This window comes from Larimichthys crocea, chromosome IX (genome assembly GCF_000972845.2).
Source record: "Larimichthys crocea isolate SSNF chromosome IX, L_crocea_2.0, whole genome shotgun sequence".
Taxonomy (NCBI): domain Eukaryota; kingdom Metazoa; phylum Chordata; class Actinopteri; family Sciaenidae; genus Larimichthys; species Larimichthys crocea.
The window spans coordinates 4,735,527-4,754,153 of record NC_040019.1 but is presented as its reverse complement, the minus strand read 5'-3'; the positions used below and the strand labels follow the sequence as shown (position 1 = coordinate 4,754,153).

The window sequence follows — 18,627 nt, the reverse complement described above, 5'->3', positions numbered from 1 at the left end:
ATTTCACATCACATTAGTTCAGCTATAGGAGTTCCTAATTGGATGAACGAAAAGATTAGAAATTATTTTCAATTCTAAAAAGACGTGTGACAGGAGTTTGTCCTGAAAGAGGCAGACAGTAATCCATATTTCTGTGGAAGAATTAAGACGTTTGAACACACTACCTTGAGGATAGGGGCCATGAAGACAGAGAGTCCAGTCAGGAGGAACACAACGATACCGGTGACTCTTTGCTCCCTGGATTGACACAAAGAAAATAACACAAAATTAATCAATAACCCTCAGCATGAAAAGGCAGTTCATACCATGTTTCTATAACTACAGTTACAATGATAGAACCAAGTTTACTAGGAATACTTTTACACCTACAACATAAACATTCAAAAATTGTCTTTATACAGGGAAGATCTCAAAACTTCCAAGTCTTATGGCTTAATTTTTAACAGCTGTGTACACACAGGATGGGACATTAAAAAAAGACACTTTCAACCGAAAAAGTTAAGGTGAGGTCAAGATATCATTTGGGGAACACTCATCGTAACTGAATTACATTTTTCCAGGACCTCCACCTCGCCCACAAATTTCCTTTTCACTGATGTTTGTCAGTGAAGCCACTCTCTCTAAAGTTCAAATGATGTGCAACTATGCACATCGTATAGCATTGCAGCCCATGCTCCTAGGAACTTTACTTTTCTAGCTACCTGCTAAGAGAGATTTATTTACACCTGGGAATCTAAAATAAATGTGGTAACTTTTGCTCTGGACTATCATCATCAATTCTTAAAATGACGTTAACGCTGTTCAGCAGCTGCCTTAACTCACCTCACACCGAGGAATTTGGGCTGCTCCCCAGGGGCCGATGTCTCGGTCTCCATTTTCAGAGAGTCGATGTGAGCGATGGAGATGACAGTGGCAGCAACGTACCACGGCAGGCCCATGAAAGAGCAGATCGCCATTAGGATGGCCACCCAGAACAGATCCAAGTGATAGCCTGCCCCTTTCTGAGAGGAGACACGAAAGAGAGCAGAAGAATGAGTTTGTTAGGAAATAGAGCGTGAGGAGAGAGTCTCACAGTGAGCCAAAGTATACAGAAAAAGTATGCATCAAGAGGATTTTGCCAGACACCAAAATGATCTCGCGGTTCACACAAATCCTAAAATAAGTACTAAATCTATACTCATAAATCAAGAAATCTCGGTATTGTTCCAGGAAATGTTGGGTTTTTGCTTTTAACATTTACATTCTACAAATATAATACAACATAAATTACTACATTTTACAGTTTAGGTCAAAGAGATAAATCAACATGAAGGGATTTTGCATTTTCTTCCCACCAGAAATTTTTGAAAGACAGCATTAAGACCATCATGCAGGGATATTTTAACATTTAAAAAACATGTTTTGGGTGACTAGTTTTTTTTTTTTCCAGATCCTGGCTACAGCTCTAGTTTTATCCTTGAATTGCGCACCAACCTTTAGTTTGTGCTCTTTCCTGTTGACAATCACAGCAGTGATCTGCTGGTCCATGAATATCAGAATGGTGACCAGTAGAGCGGGGAGTGCGGACGCCAGGTACACCCACCAGGGGTTCCCTCCGAAAGGAGGAACAAACCAGCCCCTCGCTGGATTTGTGGGCTAAAAAAATAAGAATGAAACTGTTAAAGTGACCTAGACCCCTTTACATACAGACACCTGACTAGTGTATCTTCTTGTTTCAACGTGGACACGGTCCAGAGCTTTTAGAAATGGAGAACAAACAGAAAAAAAAAAAACTAATTCGAAGTGGTTACTCCACACTTTCAGAAAGTCTTAGCACTGAACAGAGTCTGAAATTACTGGTGTGTCATTACATGACAAATCTGTGAATTAAGACTCTGTGGTCAAACAAAGCTAGCTCTGTACTTGCAACTATGAGTTCCTCTGTGTTCTCACATCACCTATAATCAACTTGTTATTCGATGCAGGAACCCGCTCTTATACCCCATCTTCCCCATCTTCTATGTCAAGGTGGCAGGGCATCCTAACGCTAGCAGAGGAACATTTGAGCTTTTCAATCTTCAAGACTGAGTGTGTCTTAGTTTCAGGTAATATGATTCCCTTACTTCGCAAACTACAAAGAAAGCATTATGCTGGGATATTGAAGAATTTCAGCTTTCTGGCAGAAACATGGATCATTATCAGTGTAATCTGAGGAAATAGCACCTGGTCGGACATTGTCATTCAGCTAAAAGCAATTCAGTGCAATGATGGTGATTACTTTTTTTATTACAAGTACTTCTTCCACGTGTGGTATGTACCTTGAATTCACTTGGCACTATGAGCTTTGGAGTGTTCACACCGATGAAGGCGTCTACGCCGCAGAAGAGGAGAATGGTCAAGATGATCGCAAAGTCACTGATGAGCTTCCTCACCTAGAAGGGAGAAACATTTGCAGTAGGTTTGATAGTTAGCCTCAGGCAGTTTGAACTACTGGCTTCACTGATAATTTCTCTACAAGTGTTTGACAAAGAATTACATCCTGTTTAACTACATGTCTGTAGTTACTCAACACTTGATCAGTGTGTACTTTTGCACAGGTAAAACTATATCAGTCATAATTTATATTAGGCAAACACAACGTGTTCACCAATAGATGACTAATGATTGTTAACTGGTTATTAAAAACAGACCAGAGGCTGATAATCAGTCAGTTAAATTATTTGAAATGACAATAATGCAAATGGTTCTTATGCAAATGATACATCCGCAACGTATTAGACTTTATTAGACATGCTAATATATAAGTTTTAGGGATGGCAATGCTGGCGTACTACTTTTAGACTTAAGTACCTCAACAACTATTGGATGGATTCAAAATATATTACATCTATTGAATCCTACAGACTTATTTATCACCACCATAAGGATGACATTTGTGATTTTTAGTGAAATATCTCAACCATTGGACAGATTGCCATGTGATTTAGCTCAGACATGCATGTTAATAGTACAAACTTTGGTGAACCCTTCACTTTCCATCAACAGGTCAAATTCATTCAATTTCAAATTTTAGTTTTTTAACCAAATACCTGATAAAGCAAACACTATTCCCATCAGCCTCAGCTGTAGTTTGTGTTTTATGTATACATCCAAGCTTGAGCCACCCAAGTCTTTTTTTTGCCTCAAACACTTATCATAGTGTAAAATCTGACATTGCACATGTGCTTTGATGAACACCACAAACATCTGTAATGTCAATACAGCTGTTTGACTCAATGTGTTTTGGCAAAGGGCCCAAAAAAAAAAAAAAAAAAAAAAAAAAGAAATGTCCACTGATGGGTGCCATGACTCACTCTGGTAGGGAAGAAGCGGCTGGTCTTGAACTGCTTCATACCCATGGAGCAGGTGTAAGTCCCAAAGAACAGGATAAAGGACATCAAGGTGATGTCAGGCACGTAGTTACAAGTCTCTCCTACCAGGGTCCCTCCGTACCTCAAACACTGCTTTCTGGTCAGGGTCGACCAGGTGGCATTCTCTGACTGCAGAGAGAAGGACAAAGAGGGTCCTTAAGCTAACAAGTATCAGTATGTTAAAATAATAAATTTTAATCCATGCTATTAAACGCCATAAAACCAAGGACACTACATACCACATCAGTACTGTTTGTCCAGGGTGAGACATCAAGGAGTTCTGACGAGTTTCCTAATAGAAAGAAACAATGATATCTAATCACCAACATGAGAATACGTCTATTAGTCATTCACTTTGGATCCGTTTCAACATCTCTTCTCCCCCCTCCAACAATCCTGTCGAATCACTCGCAACACAGAAACTGATAGGGCTGTTGAGAAAGTAAACAGTGGTATCTACAGGCCGACACATACTAGTATCATTTGTTATCTCCACTGTAAACACAGCAAAAATAAGTTGAATGCTTTGTTTAACATACAACAGCAACATCTCTGCCAAATGGGACAAAACCAAATATGACTGTTCAGCTTTGACTGTTTGGTATCACTGGTGATACAGAGATTTTGATGGAGTCCCCAAAAACAATGAGTTTTTAAGCAAAAGATGGTTCGTGATTACCATTTGCTGGTATTAGACTATGTTACTGAAACAGTGTAACCACTCCTAGAGTTTATCTTTATGTGGCCCTTTGCAGCATTTTCTCCTAATCTGCAGCTACAAAAGTGAAGACAACATACCAGGAATGCAGTGGCAGTCATATTGAGTGACGAGGTTGGGATCGTAATCGGAGTTAATCGGGTTGTAGTGGCCGAGATTTATCATCTTTTTGAAAGCGTCGTAGATGAAGATGAAGCTGATAAGAGCAGAGAAGCCTTCCTCAGTGAAACGTGTGAAGTATTGCACCAGGAAGCTGGCATCTGTGGCCACCAGCACCAGACAGAATAAAGCCGACCACAGGCCGATCCATAGCCGAAACTCAAGATAGTCGAAGCCATTGTCTCTGAGGAGGAAAGACAGATTTGGCACAGAGAGACGGGTTAATTTAGTACAAGTGTATTCCTACACCACTAGACATTTATAATCCGTCCAAGAATTCACTGAACTCCTGCCCAACCTTAATTCTGAGTTCAGACTTCCTTAAGGAGTTTTTCAAAAAAAAAAGTAAAACAGAGCACGAGTTGTCAAGCAGACTTTTTTCCTCTATATGGAAAACATATGTAAATGTGCTCTACGTATTCCAACAGCTGTAGGCAGGCAGGCAGGCAGCTGCCACTGACTCAGCGACCGCTGACTTCAAGCATGGAAACATTCACAGATGCTACAACATTCTTGACACAGTGTAAAATTAAATGAGTGAATTATTAATAATGGAACATAATCAGGGCGGTGTTTGGTAATGCTAGAAGACTCGAGGGAGGAGAGGAAGAGAGTACAGTGGAAGCAGGAGGGAGAAGTCAGGCATTTAACAACGTTTAAAACCAGGTATCGGGTATCGTGGAATTACATGTTGAATCTGCATAATAACTGCCAGAGGTGGACTGGATAAATATTAATAGATAAATAAAACAGAAGCTAAGATAGTGCAAATAAAAATGTGGTAATGTCTTTTGCTGAAAGTGTAACACACTTCATCCTATATCTGGTTTAACACAAGGAAGCTGGCATCTGTACTTGTCCAGAGATTTACAGTAAGCACAAACAGATTCCAGTGAGGTACTGTTGAAATAATTAAACCTTAAAGCTGTCAGTCTACAGTGAATGTGAATTATCTGTATCCTTGTAGCTTTTATTTTATTCATAGGAAGGACAAGGACAGCATCTTAGAAAAACATGCAAACATCTGTCCTTTGGGAACATTAATCCGTAAATATCTCTCCGGCTACTGCTTACAGTTTTTGAACTCCACTTCACCCCTCGCTAATACTACTGGATGAATGCGATCCACTCACCTGCTGAAGTTGAAGAGGAGTCTTTCAAAGACGAGCACCGGCCCTGTGCTGCTCAGAATAGTCAGAGGTTGACCAGCCAGCAGGCAGAACACTGCTCCAGTTAGCGCGGTACCTAGGAAACTTTCCAACACTCCCTGCCGACATGGGAAAAAAAATAAAAAAATACCCAACATACTTTACACACAGCGCATGTTAGGCTTAGAAAATATACATTCAAGAAGAGGCGGCATGTTCAAACATTCAGCATTACAGACACATTCTTTTATAGATGTTTTTTTTTGCACATTTTTCTATGCCTGGAAAATTTCAATATCATAATTCTACCTACTCAGCTGAAATCTTTGTTTTCACTTTACACATCACACAGCGACAAGGCCGACCCATCAGGACAGGCCTGTTTAGCTTCTGTAACGTCTGTATTTAACAAGACTAATGCCACCATAGATACAGCAGATAAAGAAGGAATTGAGGCTGTAATTCTGAGACTTGCACTAAGAAAGGGCAGGTGAGGGCAGGGATTCCCTCTGCTGTGCTGAGGGAACCAAGGAGCACTGGTGATGGTGTTGTTAAAAGAAGGAGGGGGTCATTGGAAATACAGCCATGACGAAGCTACACTGGCTGAGTAATCCTGATCTGTGGTTATTTATACAGCCCGGGCAAATCCCTGAGGCCGGTGCTCTGCAGGTCTTCTAGGATTGAGCCCTTTGCCAGGTGAGAGGCCAAAATAAAAAGAACCATAGTAACAGGACAACCTTACACACCATCAGGGGAACTGATGGATGTAGCAGCATGTGCTTCCATGCCACAATTGTATTAACTTTTTCATATGCGGTCCTATCAACAGCAGGCACAACAGATGGGTGCACTATGAGCCTTTGAGCTCCAAAGTAGCTTGGCTTATCAGCTGAAGTGAATTCTTTTTGTTGTTCATTAGTCTGTAAGTTAACACAGAGAGCTATAAAACATCTTAAAAAACAGATTAAATCTCATACCGTTGCCTTTAAACATTAGCTATACATGGACCTTAGACTCAATTTATCATCATGGGACCAAAATAAAAAGGATCACAACACGGCCTTCTTTAGTATTATTTGGAAATGATGAAACAACACGATAGAGGCTGGCTCATTTTCATTTAGTCCACTCTTAATGTTGTTGGGGTTGTTTTGTGCTATAAAAAAAAAAAACTTTTACATGTGAATTTCAGTTTACAAGTCACTGAGTTATATAATGTCTTCAGTGACTCCGGTGGAAGTTTTTTAAAAGTTAAATAGTAACTGTGCCATCAGGGTTATGTTTGTTTGAGTTATTGTGACAGAAAGCCTGTGTAACAAGCTGAGGCTGTGTGGTTTGAGTAAGTTCAGTGGACATTTTTTAGGGTCAGGGACGCTCTAATAAAAGATGTCATCTAGTAGTATTATGGAAAATGTCTCCTTCATTCTTTGTTGTTACCTGCATGTTTTCTGTAGCGTCACCAAGTAAGCCTCCAAACGTGATCGCATTGGTCACCGTGCCGAGATAGATGAACAGGATGGTGGACAGAGACTGGATATGTAGCGCGTCGTAGAAGTCGCTGGCGAAAAATGGAAGCTTCCGCTTGATATCCAGGACAAGACCTCCACAGAACCTTAAAGACAAAACCAGTCCAGTGAGAGGTTGCAACATTGTGTTTATGCTATGACTTGCCTTTCTCTGGAAATAGATTTGCCAAAGATTCCAAAGAAAGTTGTTGTGAATAAAAGGAAAAACAGAAAGTTACCCAACAGTGATTTCATAGTTTTTCCAGTCATGGAAAAGTAAAGAGGCTAACACTGAAATACTTTTCATGATTATGATTTTTTACTCTAAGATTCATATCAACAATCACATGCAGTCAGGATTATAGTCAGAATGTCCTCATGAGATCTAATCCTATGAAGATCATGTTAAACTGTACAGCTTCTTTTTTTTTAAATAAAAAGAACGTTTATAACTAAAATCATTTTATTTAAAAAAGATGAAATCTTAATTACTTTCTAGTGCGCTGAAGTTCCTCCCCAACCCCATGTCCTCCTCCTTCTCCGTGCCCCGCATCGTGAGGCGTGTCTCCATTCATCTGGGGCATCTCTACTCCGGCGTACATGTTCTTCCTTTAACACAGAAGGCAAAAATAAACTCAAGCTTAAAAACAAAAAGGATCTGTGGTATGAAATCAACATACAGTCACATATAAGCTAACAGATTCATACCTATAAAGAAAAACATTTGACTACTCAGAAAAATCTCTTATATCACATTAGACTTAGACATTAGCAAGATTAAAAATATATTTATGTAATGCTGAAAGAGGGTATAAAACAAATTTCTTCTTTTTAATTAAAAGTTAAATTAATAAGCAACAAAACACAACCTTGCTCAGTTGAGTACACTCGGGGGTTTTGGTCCTATAGCCTGACTTGGTTTGGTATGACCAGTAGCTTATGGAAGTTAATAAAGTTAATGTTAATGCAAACTTTAGGTAAAGATTTGTCTGAATATACGACTCAGCTAAATGCTAAACCATAGTTGCACATTTAACATTTAATAACCTGACAATAGAAAAAATATAATGGAGGTGTTGTGGGGAAGACGTTTTGATGTTATCAGATACATGTTCCTGTTGCACACTAGATAGATTTGCAATAGATTTATGTGCAGTGACGTCATTATTTTTGGATTATATCATGTGGATTAGAGCAGACCTCTTGTCTGAGGAGGGCAGAGACTTGGGTGGCTCTATCCTGATATCAGGGTCCCATTCTCCAGGGGGAAGGACAATGACCTCATCCAGGAACTCTTCGATACCAGCCAGCAGGTCTTCCCTGTCCTTCGCTTTATAGGCAATATCATGGAATACCTGCCGGAAAACAAGTATGACCAACCTATAGTAATCAGCCCATCAACAATGTAACATGTCCTTAAATTATTCATACAAACTTTGAGAGAAAAAACAACAAATTGTGCAACTATAGTGATGCACTGGGAAAAAGTGTAGCATGTCATTGAAATGCAAATCATTGCAACCAACCACGCCACTATAATGTTGACAGCAACCAAGAATTTCACAATATACACAACAAGTCCCATCCTGTGTGCTCCCAGGACCACGTGGACATGCAGGTGGAACGCTACTAGCAAATGTAGGGTCGATGACTTAAAAACACAAACATCTCATGAACCTGGTGATACAGCTGTCAAAGGACAGCGGCAGAGAGGTTAAAGTTTAACCCGAGGGAATCCTGGAAAAACACCTCCTATCCTGTCATGTTGACATACACGCTGTACCGGAAAAGCTCCAGGCCTATGGGAATCTATGCTCAGGGTTAAGAACGTTGCGAGCCATCTGTTAACATTCCTGACAACACGGAGAGGTTATATCAGGACAAATGAAGATGTGCACCTGAGACAGGAAACACACGAGCTGAAAAAGCCTCAGAGGAATAGACAAAATGTATTGTTTGCCTTACTGTAATACATTTATCCTGCTGAAGCCAGAACAAATTTGTCTCACACAACTTCAACGCATGGCTTAACAATTAGGCTATAAGTTGGTCACTGCCAACCGGGCTGAGGAGGCAAACTGCTGTGATGATTTAATACAGCAAAATCCAGAGAGCTCAGAGATTTGGCAAGAGGACAAGTGCTTTAGGAGATGGAGTAAGACAGCCCTCTTACACTGGACTGGACCTGGAAAAATGATCAGTACTGTGTTTATGTGTGGCTGTAGGGACAGTATTGTTCTGTCAGTGCAGCACTTTGGGTCCAGACTGAAATATTGTTAACATTCAAGGTCCCCAGAGGATGAATCTTACTGTTTAGTAGCGTTCTACAGTCCTCTTAATCATCCCCTAGATGATAAATCCTCCATGAAATCTGTGGTTTGGAGAAACGTCTCAAACATTTTAGATGCATAGCCATGACATTTAGTGCAGACATTCATGCTCCCCACAGTGAGACAGATGAGAATCACTATCCTCAACTTAATTGGGTCCAAAGGATCGGGAACCTCATTCCAAAAAAGACCTGAAGATGCCATAATCTGTGGTTAACAACCAATCAGCAGATTAATTAGTCAAATTAGAGCTTAAAGAGGATGAGATCTATTGCGTTAGAGGAGTGAGGATCAATTTAGTGTTCTGAATCAGCACTGTTGCTTTACAGTAGGCTGACTTCAAGAAGAAAACATTCTAGAAACACACCTGAGGTTAAGTACAGCTACAACTCACGTCAAAGCCAAACCTATCTGTACAGTCTGAAGAGAAATAGTCAAAGTAAACTGACAGATAACAGAGTAAGAAAGTACCTCATCTGACATCAGGGTGGCAATGGCTCTTCCAATTTCATGATAGGACTTTGCTTTCCCTTTGGGCCCCAACAGGACGAAGAGAAATCTAAGTAACAACAAGAACATGAGACGTTAGAGCACATTTAGAACTAACATCAAGAAAATCTGCAACATCAACCCAAGTTCTAGTAATTATTTTCCAGTCGCCGTTGTGTGCTCTCTACCTTGTAGGCACTGGGACCTCAGTGAGAGCGCCCAGCATGACGGCCTGCTGCAGACGGACAAACGCCACAAAGGGAGTTTCCAGGAAGTCGACCTCCCCAACCAGCACGTTTGATGCCTCTGCATCACGGGGCAGTTTTTTCATGAACTTGTTCTTCAGCTGTTAGGAGAGAGAGAGAGAGCGAGAGAGAGGGCGTTGGAGAATAAAAAGTCAGCCACTGAATCATGCATACACAGACTCCCTTCCTCTGTCACATGCTGCAAGTTTAAATACGTGTGGTAATTAAAATGTGATTAAAACATAGCTGGCAGAGACCAATTGGGTGTTTTTACCGTCTCTATAAGCACATAACAGGTAGTACCAGCCCTTTCCTACAATTATGTACTAGACAGCAGTTTGACTTCATGCCATCTAATAAATGCACTTTACTGCAGTGTATTAAATTGCGTCTACAGTCTTGCAGTAAAGTGATGCGCACAGTACAATGGGCCCATTTTGGATCACAAGTTGTGAATGAAAGAAAAACTCACACTCACTCGCAGGGAGATGATTAACTAAAAGTTATTGGTGTTATGTCAAAGGCTAGAACATTCTGACAAATCTCTAGTTTCATTAACTGTCGCTAGAGTGTAATTCCAGTTGTTACAGTTTAACTGCCTCTATGATTTCTATCTACGCACGTGTGTTATGTGTGGCCCACACTGGATCATGAGTCATGACAGTGAGAGTCTGTGTAGATGAGAAACTCAACAATGAGCTTTTGTTGTGAAAAGCAAAGCGCCAGAGGTCTTATCTATCAGTATGCGAGGCTCACAAGCTCATGCGTACACACAGTGCAACACATGACCCTGCATAGCGCTACTTTGTGAATTAAGTACCCTTTGTTATGTTGCACAATAGCTTGCGTATCATCTCTATACGGCACAATTATATTACCTGATCCTTCTCTGGTTTGTCAGAGAAGTCGCTCAGGCTGTTGGAGGTGAGGTTTCGATGGGTAGTAGTCGGGCTACCTGCAGAGAGTTGAGACACTGTTAGGAGACTGAGACAGCAGAGCATCAAATGAGACATTTTTGAGGAATGGAAGACGAGTCCCAGATAAAAAAAAGAAAAGAAAGGCACTGGAAAAGTACATGAAGAGAGCCAGAAACCTCAGGACCTGGCTAAATGTAGCAAGGCTTAACCTTCGGTTAACTACTGGCAAATGTTCATTCATTCGGACGCTCCAGAGAGAGCAGCGCTGGGATACATGGCCGGTCTTAGGTCCACTGCTTATGTATGTCAGCAGAAACATGCTTAGGCAACTATTGGCAAATGAGTGAGAGTGTAAACTTTGGAACTCAGTTTGATACGGCCCATTACTCATCCGCCATTACTGACAATGGGAGAGAACAGAGTCTACAACATTTTAGCTTACTGTTGCCAAATAAATATTTAGTTAAAGGGTAATTGAGTGAAGTCTGTAGCACTGATTACACTCACGACCAGCTTTTTAACACAATGGACTGAAGAATAGCTCAGCTGTAGACCATATTAGTGAATCTCTGTGCTGCTAGGTTTACATGGGAGAATAGTCGCTCTAAGGGTGTTGGAAAATACCAGTAATGAAAATAACCATATTATTTATGTCTAAAAAAATTAAAACACTGATATGTTAATAATATATCTAAAACATGTAAATAATCCAGCACCTCTTAAATCACTTACATTTTCTGTGTAATTATTCTTTTTGTACACACAAGTATAAGTCAATTTGACTTAAATTGAGTCAATAATATACGATAATATCTTTATTATGAATTCTTTTGGCTATGATACAAGTGTAAAATCTGATCTCATGACACACTGATCTGATATCTAACTCCAACTATGCTGCCCTCACTTACAGAGGTATCCCATGCTGGAGCTCCTTGTGACCTCACATGGTTCTTCTGGATCTTGTGGGGTTAAAAAAGGCACGGGGTGCTCAAGGGTGTTGCGTGCTATAACATCCCAGATGCATGAGGTCAGAGATAGTATAGACCCGAAGGAATAGGAAACAAAAAGAGAGAAAAGGAAGACAAGGTGGGGAAGACAGGAAGGAAAAGAGGTTAGAGGTTGGATTAGTAAAAGAGTTAGTTAGTAGTCAGAGTTAGAATTTCACATCAGAAATAAGAAATCAGAAGGGAAAAAGGGAGTTGATCGGGTAACAAGGTTTTGCGTTACCATTCTCCTGGCTGGAAAACAGCCGGCTTGCACTGGAAACACTCTTGCCAATGTCAGCAAGGGAGCGCAAGTTGGACTTCTTGGTCTGATGACGATGCTTCCGCAGTAGCGTGTACATGATCTTCTCCTTCAGCTCCGGCTTCAACTGACCGGTCTCAGTCTGGCTGTCGGTGATCAACTCTGTCAGAGGGAGAGATTGAAGATCGAGATGCGAGTCATCCTCTGGGTCTTCAAAACCCATCAAGGGTTCGCTGGTGTTCTGGTCCACTTACCGACAACCTGTGGCAGTGTGGAGGCCTCCAGGTCCAGCATGATGGTGCCCTTCTCGATACACGTTTTGAGTTCCATCAAGCTGTGCAAGGACAGCGTGGCCACATGAGGCTTGCTCCAGCGCTCGCCACCCTTCTCCACCTTCTCCTCAAACTTGATCCATCTGGACAAAAAGGCACAGATAGGCAGAGAGTTGGGATGTATTCACAGTACTAGACTTGTACAGCTGTGTCCGACCTTGCCAATAATCTTTGTGTTCCTAAAAAGGTCCAGATGCCAGAGCGTGTATAGTTTTCTATTTTCCCCCCCCTCTCAAACAGATTTCTGAAAGTAAAAGGTCACTGCAAAATATAAATTAAAGCATGTAACGGTGGCTTCATAATTTTCAGAAAAAATATGGGCTATAAACAAAAAGGAGACAAGATGGGTTCTCTTTTCTTTACAAAACAACACCAGCGTGTTTTGAATTAGTCACAGTTCATGAAGGCAAGAATACGGGGTGCAGGACAGCGTAGAAATGCTAAATAAGTCTGCAGACGTGAAAAGGAAACTGAACGATGACAGTCTTCTGTGACTTTCAGAACACACATGGACGAACATGTGAAACGTGACTTGCGTTACTAACATGGACGAGCTTAGCCTCGAAGGTAAGTCTCAGGACAAGGATTCTTTTTAATAATAATGCCTCACATGTCACAACTACAAAGAGCCATTCTCCTGCAGCTTGGAGGATGGGGTTTCCTCTGGGGATAGAGTATCCCTCTGGCTGTGGTCCACACGCCTGTGACCAGCCGTCGTACTGGGAGACGAGCCTGACCATGGGGACACTGTCGACCTGAAGGAGTTCATTCATCTTCCTGTTCATGTAACCCCCTGCTTTTACTTCTCAGAACAGGACAAAGAGTTATTCTGTTGGAGAAATGCTCCTTACACACAACTTTACTTACATTTCTGTTCCTTTTGCAGGTATTCTTTATACATTGCACTGATTTAGCATTGCACTGATTTAGCATTGCACTCCTAGAGATCTAGTCTTTTCATTCCTTTTTCCATCAAAACATGGCACTTACAACATGACCCAGAGTGTGACTTGATCATCAACAGAGATGCTCTGAGCCGCTAGTCTCAAGCAGAGATGAGGAGCAGGCTGCAGAGGACTGTCGAGCTCACCTCTCTAACTCCATTTTCACAGATTTTGAGCAGCGACCACTGCTGACTCAAATGACATCACTTGAGGCAATTTGTTTTATTGATGACATGCAAGAAAATGAGTAAAACCACTACTGAATTTATTAGAGAATAAGAGCTAATGTGAGAGTTAAAATGCTTACAATAGAGAATTACTATCTGTTTACAAGTTGTCCTTCTTGTTAAAATGTTGCTTGTCTGTACCTAACTGTGGCAGAACTGCATCCTTCACACACAGATGAGCCTTTCACTGACAGTTTCAGTGTCACGACAGAGTCAAATGTTCCATTTAAATTTGATTCATGAAGAAAGATTCAGATGTGGGCTTTAGAGAACTATGTAAAAACCATTTTAGAGATTAAAATAGGGAACTATTGAAGAATGATATCCTGATTTTTATAGACCAAATTCCATGTGCCAGCCGTAACATTATGTCTTGTTCTGACCATGTGGGAGTTTCTGCCTTTTCCTGGTCCCACAGAGCAGGTACTACAGATCTCAATCAGATAAGAGTAGGCTGGGAGTTCACTGGAGTACAGCCTATTTCCCTACACATACAAAACACTCTTATTCATAAGGGATTGTTTTCCGCTGACTGCACCGGGATTGTGAAGCAGGAAAATTGCCCATGACTCTAAATATATACATAAAAAAAATATTAATAAATAAAAGGAAGGGGGTGGGGATGACAGATCGCACGCATGGCTTTAAAAAAAAAAGACACTGAACTCAAACGGCAGCTCACCTGGCTGTCTCCTTCCACTCCATCTCCTGTCCGTCCACAGTCAGTAGTTCGTCCAGCTCAGTGAAGAGCTGAGGAGGTGGGGGACCATCGTCCTCCTCCCCCAGGATGAACTTGATCCGCTCAGCTGGAGAAACTGCAGAGGGAAAAGAGCGAGTTAGGGACCGGCAAATCAGGTTTAATGAAATTAAAAATTATTATCTCACTGATACTATGCAGTTTATGTTGGCTGTGCGTGAACTGGAAGCAGGAAATAAACCATGCAGCTGCAGATCTTGCAGACATAACACATAGCTTCAATTGTTGTTCATCATTTAAAAAAAACACTCCCTGATTAATTGCTGACACAAGGTGATTTCCACAGACTTGAAGCTGATTGCATAAAGAGTGGTTTGAGAATTACTTAGAACACTCATCTCAATGCAATTGTGATTTGGACACTCGCATGGATATATACAGGAAACAAAAAGGAAAAAAACCAAAACAAAAAAAACAAAACAGCCTCTTTGTGCAGTTTGACTGACGTCTTTGACCAGCTTGAACCCTTGAGAAGAATTCACTGGTATTTCAGGTAGTAGGATGAACTTTACAACACACCCTCACGAGGAGGAACTTAAATATACACATTTTGTTTCCTTCTGTGAAAAGCATAACAAGATTTCATCACACGTGACATCCGTGTTCGTGTTCATCCTCCTCTATGCCCATGATCTTTCCTGTCTTGGGAACAATCGTGATAAACTTCCAGTTATACAACAATAATGACAGCCACAATGATTTCCATTCAACATACCGTACATTGCAAGAAGAACTAATTATTATTCAACACTTCTGGGAAACTTGTGCAACTGTGAAGCAATGACACAAAGAGGTTAAGTGGGAAGAGGCTATTTATGCATCTTTCTCTCTGTTTGCTGCACCACAGTGAGGATACTGCAGGTCAATACCTCGCCAACGTAACAGTGCCTGTAACCTTTTAATCCCGACACAGCACAGCCAAGTTTAATTTAGACTGGTTGATTTTAAAATAGTGCAGTTGGAATTGTACTGTAGCGAGAAAATCTAATGTTAAGCTCCATAAAGGTCAAGATCAATGTCTTGGAAATGCTGGAAACAGCTTCAGGATATGGAACACTTGGGCTTTCTCCATCACGTACATCAGTATTATTGTTTAGGGCAGACACACACGAACGTCATCCACAGACGGCCCAAAACAGAAACAAGAGAGATCTTTCAGTTTTTCTTCATGACAACGGGGCCTTTCTGTCGTCCTTTTGCTGCCTGGCTGACTAACTAAGAATGTGACTTTTAATGTGACACTTCTTGACGCCACATGGTGTACACAACACCAGTCACCTCTTTAAGTCTCACAACTGGTGTTATCAATAAAAACCGGGCCTTTGTTGTGGTTACACACAACTTTTAAGGGGACAGCTCTGCAGGGTTTGCCAGAATCAACAGGATTATGTAGAATCAGATGGAGGGCAAAACAGCGGAAAATCCAAGTCAAGGGCTCTGTATGCACGGTCTAGCAGAGTGTGTGTTTTGAGTTGGGGCTTTTGTCGTCTGGCACATGTCAGCCTGAACGCTACCCACACGTCGTACACGTATCTCATGGACACGCCGTCCCCACTCGCTCAACATTTTCATGCATGCTGCTTTTAAAAGGAACTCTAAACAAGAATGCCAGTCCGGATATCTCCCAGTGAGCTTGTGGTGGAAGCAGCAAGGGTTAACATGGACAGTAGAAGGGCAAAGGCATGTTAGTAAAAAGGCAGCAGGCCCTCTGACTAAATAAAAGGGCAAGAATCTAATATGAAAATCTTTGCAGGGGGTCACTGAAGTGGTTTACTGCTCAACAGGACAGAAATGTTTATCCCAACGGTAGCTGCAGCCTCATCATACAGTTGGCTCTGCCCTCTCATTCAACCATACAAGACTGTTTAGAGTTCAGATCTTCTACTGAGATACAGAAGGATGAGAAAGACGTAAGAGACCGTGTCCGTAAGGAGGGGGGGGGGGCGTTTAAAGTGAACCATAATTCAGTGTAAAAAACATGCTTCTGTGTTTACTTTGGTTCCACTTCAGCCCCCCTCCCATCACCTGCTGATTTACAGTCCGATTCTATGGATGAACAACCAGCAACACTGTTTGCATTTGCACAAATGTCACCATGTTTGAACCATACACACATCAAATGCTACAGGGTATATAAAGGGCATTCATTTAACACCATAAAGATTTAGAAAAAAGGTCTTTAAGAAACAGGCTGCATCTATAAAATCGACTCCAACAATTGGAGAAAAGCAAACCATAACAATGCAGTTTCACTTTCACACACACAAGTGTTTACCTGCAGCCAAACCTTGACTTACAGTAATCAGTCTATGACATCTACAGAGATTAACGTGAGCAAAACTGTTATCATATCATGGCACCTTCAGGTGACTAAGCACACAGGCTGAGCATGAGGCGTAACAGGGGAGGATTACAGCGTCAGAGGATTAATCAAGTGCTCGTCTGCTGAGAAGTGCCTGTGAACCGGCAGTTTGATGGGATGCCGATCGTGCTACATTATTCTCACCTTGACTTTCCTGTTTTACCCAAACCCCGCTTCATCATTTACTGTGTATTACAGAGCTATTATCCAATTGTTGAGGCATCTACATGGAACAGCTCATCTCCACTGATCTGGATCCGATTGGTATAAAAGAAAATAAAGGCCGATAAATACCAATCGCACGTCATAGCACAAGGCTGTAACAGCTGCTGCATATAAAAAAAGACCGTCAAATGATGACACAGATGTAAATTCCCCCTGACCGTCCTGATGCCTGACACTTCAGTCCCCACCCTGATCCGTGCGTCACAGGATCATCCAGGGTCTAAATGTCCGAAATTCTCAATCCATCTAGAAGTGTCCAGTTCTCCCTGAGGTTGGATTTTTGCCAATTTTCTTCCAGAATTACCTCAACTAAGTGATTACAAATTTAGTTGTACAGCAAAGTGTCAACCTTCTGTCCGTTACTGGCTGATTTTGTGTTCAGCAGAAAATCATGGGCTAGTCATACCTTACAGTTTCCTGAGGCATCTGCTACTCTATCGGTTTGCCTTATCTTAAGAGTGTTACTCAAAACTATGCTCCTATTGTAAATCACCTTAGGTTTTCTCTACTGTATGACCACAAAGCGCCTATTGCGTCATGCATGCTTGTCTGCACAAGTTTCTGGGTAAGCTAACCTCTCCATACTGTGTCTTTGAACCATATGTAGTGGTGGTTTTCTCCTACCATACATCACTACACATTTGCAGCTTTATTTGCACATGGTCTCAAATATCTCTGTAATGACCAGTTCAGCATCTTATAATTCTTGATCTACATTTTACAGTTTACCTTCAGGTATGTGGTGCCGCTATTATTGTCCACACACGCCCTGAAGAGTTGGGAGGCAAATCCCAGCATTTTTCCCATCTCCATCCCAGTTTGAGACCTTAATGGTTACTTCCACCAGCGAGTAAAGCAAGTGTAAACACTCTCCCATTATGCCAGTTTCCAGGATGTGCCATTTTAAAAAAAAAGGTGAATTCCATTATTGGGATAATTGTATGTCTTGCAAATAGCTGTTACCAAAAAAAAAAAATTACCCACCCAAGTAGTTTGTGTGGTGGTACAGAGCCCTCATCAAGGCTTAGAGATACACCACTGGGATCCCCATAGAATTATATGGTTCATTTACTGTACACTGACGCTAAATCATATTGTTGAAGGTCTCTTTTAAAGGCTTTCCCACCTGTGTTACCATCTTAATATATAAAAAAAAATCTAGTAGGAGGAGACATGTGTGTGAAAATGGGATTGAAAAGAATTATTATTCCTCTCGTTCCAGAAGAGGATCTTGGGATTAATGATTCTACCATGCCACTTTCCTTAAGCTTTTATATAAGGAATGACATCTGGTGTGCTTTCCTGTCGGAGGAAGGAGACTCCTGACACCGACAACAATCTTAATGTGCATTTGGCATCTGTATCCACTTTGACAAGCAAGATTTATTCAGTGCTGTTGGTAGAGCCTGTGGGTTATTTTACATGTTTGATATTTAAAATCACTCTTCTCATCAATGTCTTCCTGTAGCTATTGTGGTTTGCATTGCCTCATCTGCTTTGCTACTTCCTTCATTCCATCTACTTGTTTCTGAGAATCCTTGCAATCAAATCCCACAAAGTCCTGTGTTAATCACTGAGGTGACACATAATACCCCCTTTTGTATTTACTTCACACACTTTAAATCAATCCAG

The 18,627-nt window shown here is 41.2% G+C and overlaps 1 protein-coding gene across 2 annotated transcripts in view; it reads right to left on the bottom strand.

Annotated features, from left to right (window-relative positions):
• Positions 1-18,627, bottom strand: part of LOC104922469 (electrogenic sodium bicarbonate cotransporter 1-like) — a 29,560-nt gene that overhangs the window by 4,816 nt on the left and 6,117 nt on the right. For both annotated transcript variants that reach the window (XM_019269054.2, XM_019269055.2), the window contains exons 4-20: positions 14,334-14,466; positions 12,403-12,563; positions 12,131-12,310; positions 10,862-10,938; positions 9,927-10,084; positions 9,721-9,808; positions 8,120-8,274; positions 7,412-7,528; positions 6,852-7,026; positions 5,400-5,533; positions 4,188-4,450; positions 3,629-3,681; positions 3,333-3,518; positions 2,298-2,411; positions 1,474-1,635; positions 823-1,001; positions 165-237 (exon numbers count right to left, since the gene is read on the bottom strand). In XM_019269054.2, coding sequence (XP_019124599.1) covers positions 165-237; positions 823-1,001; positions 1,474-1,635; positions 2,298-2,411; positions 3,333-3,518; positions 3,629-3,681; positions 4,188-4,450; positions 5,400-5,533; positions 6,852-7,026; positions 7,412-7,528; positions 8,120-8,274; positions 9,721-9,808; positions 9,927-10,084; positions 10,862-10,938; positions 12,131-12,310; positions 12,403-12,563; positions 14,334-14,466 — 2,408 coding nt within the window. The remainder of the gene's footprint in view (positions 1-164; positions 238-822; positions 1,002-1,473; positions 1,636-2,297; positions 2,412-3,332; positions 3,519-3,628; positions 3,682-4,187; positions 4,451-5,399; positions 5,534-6,851; positions 7,027-7,411; positions 7,529-8,119; positions 8,275-9,720; positions 9,809-9,926; positions 10,085-10,861; positions 10,939-12,130; positions 12,311-12,402; positions 12,564-14,333; positions 14,467-18,627) is intronic.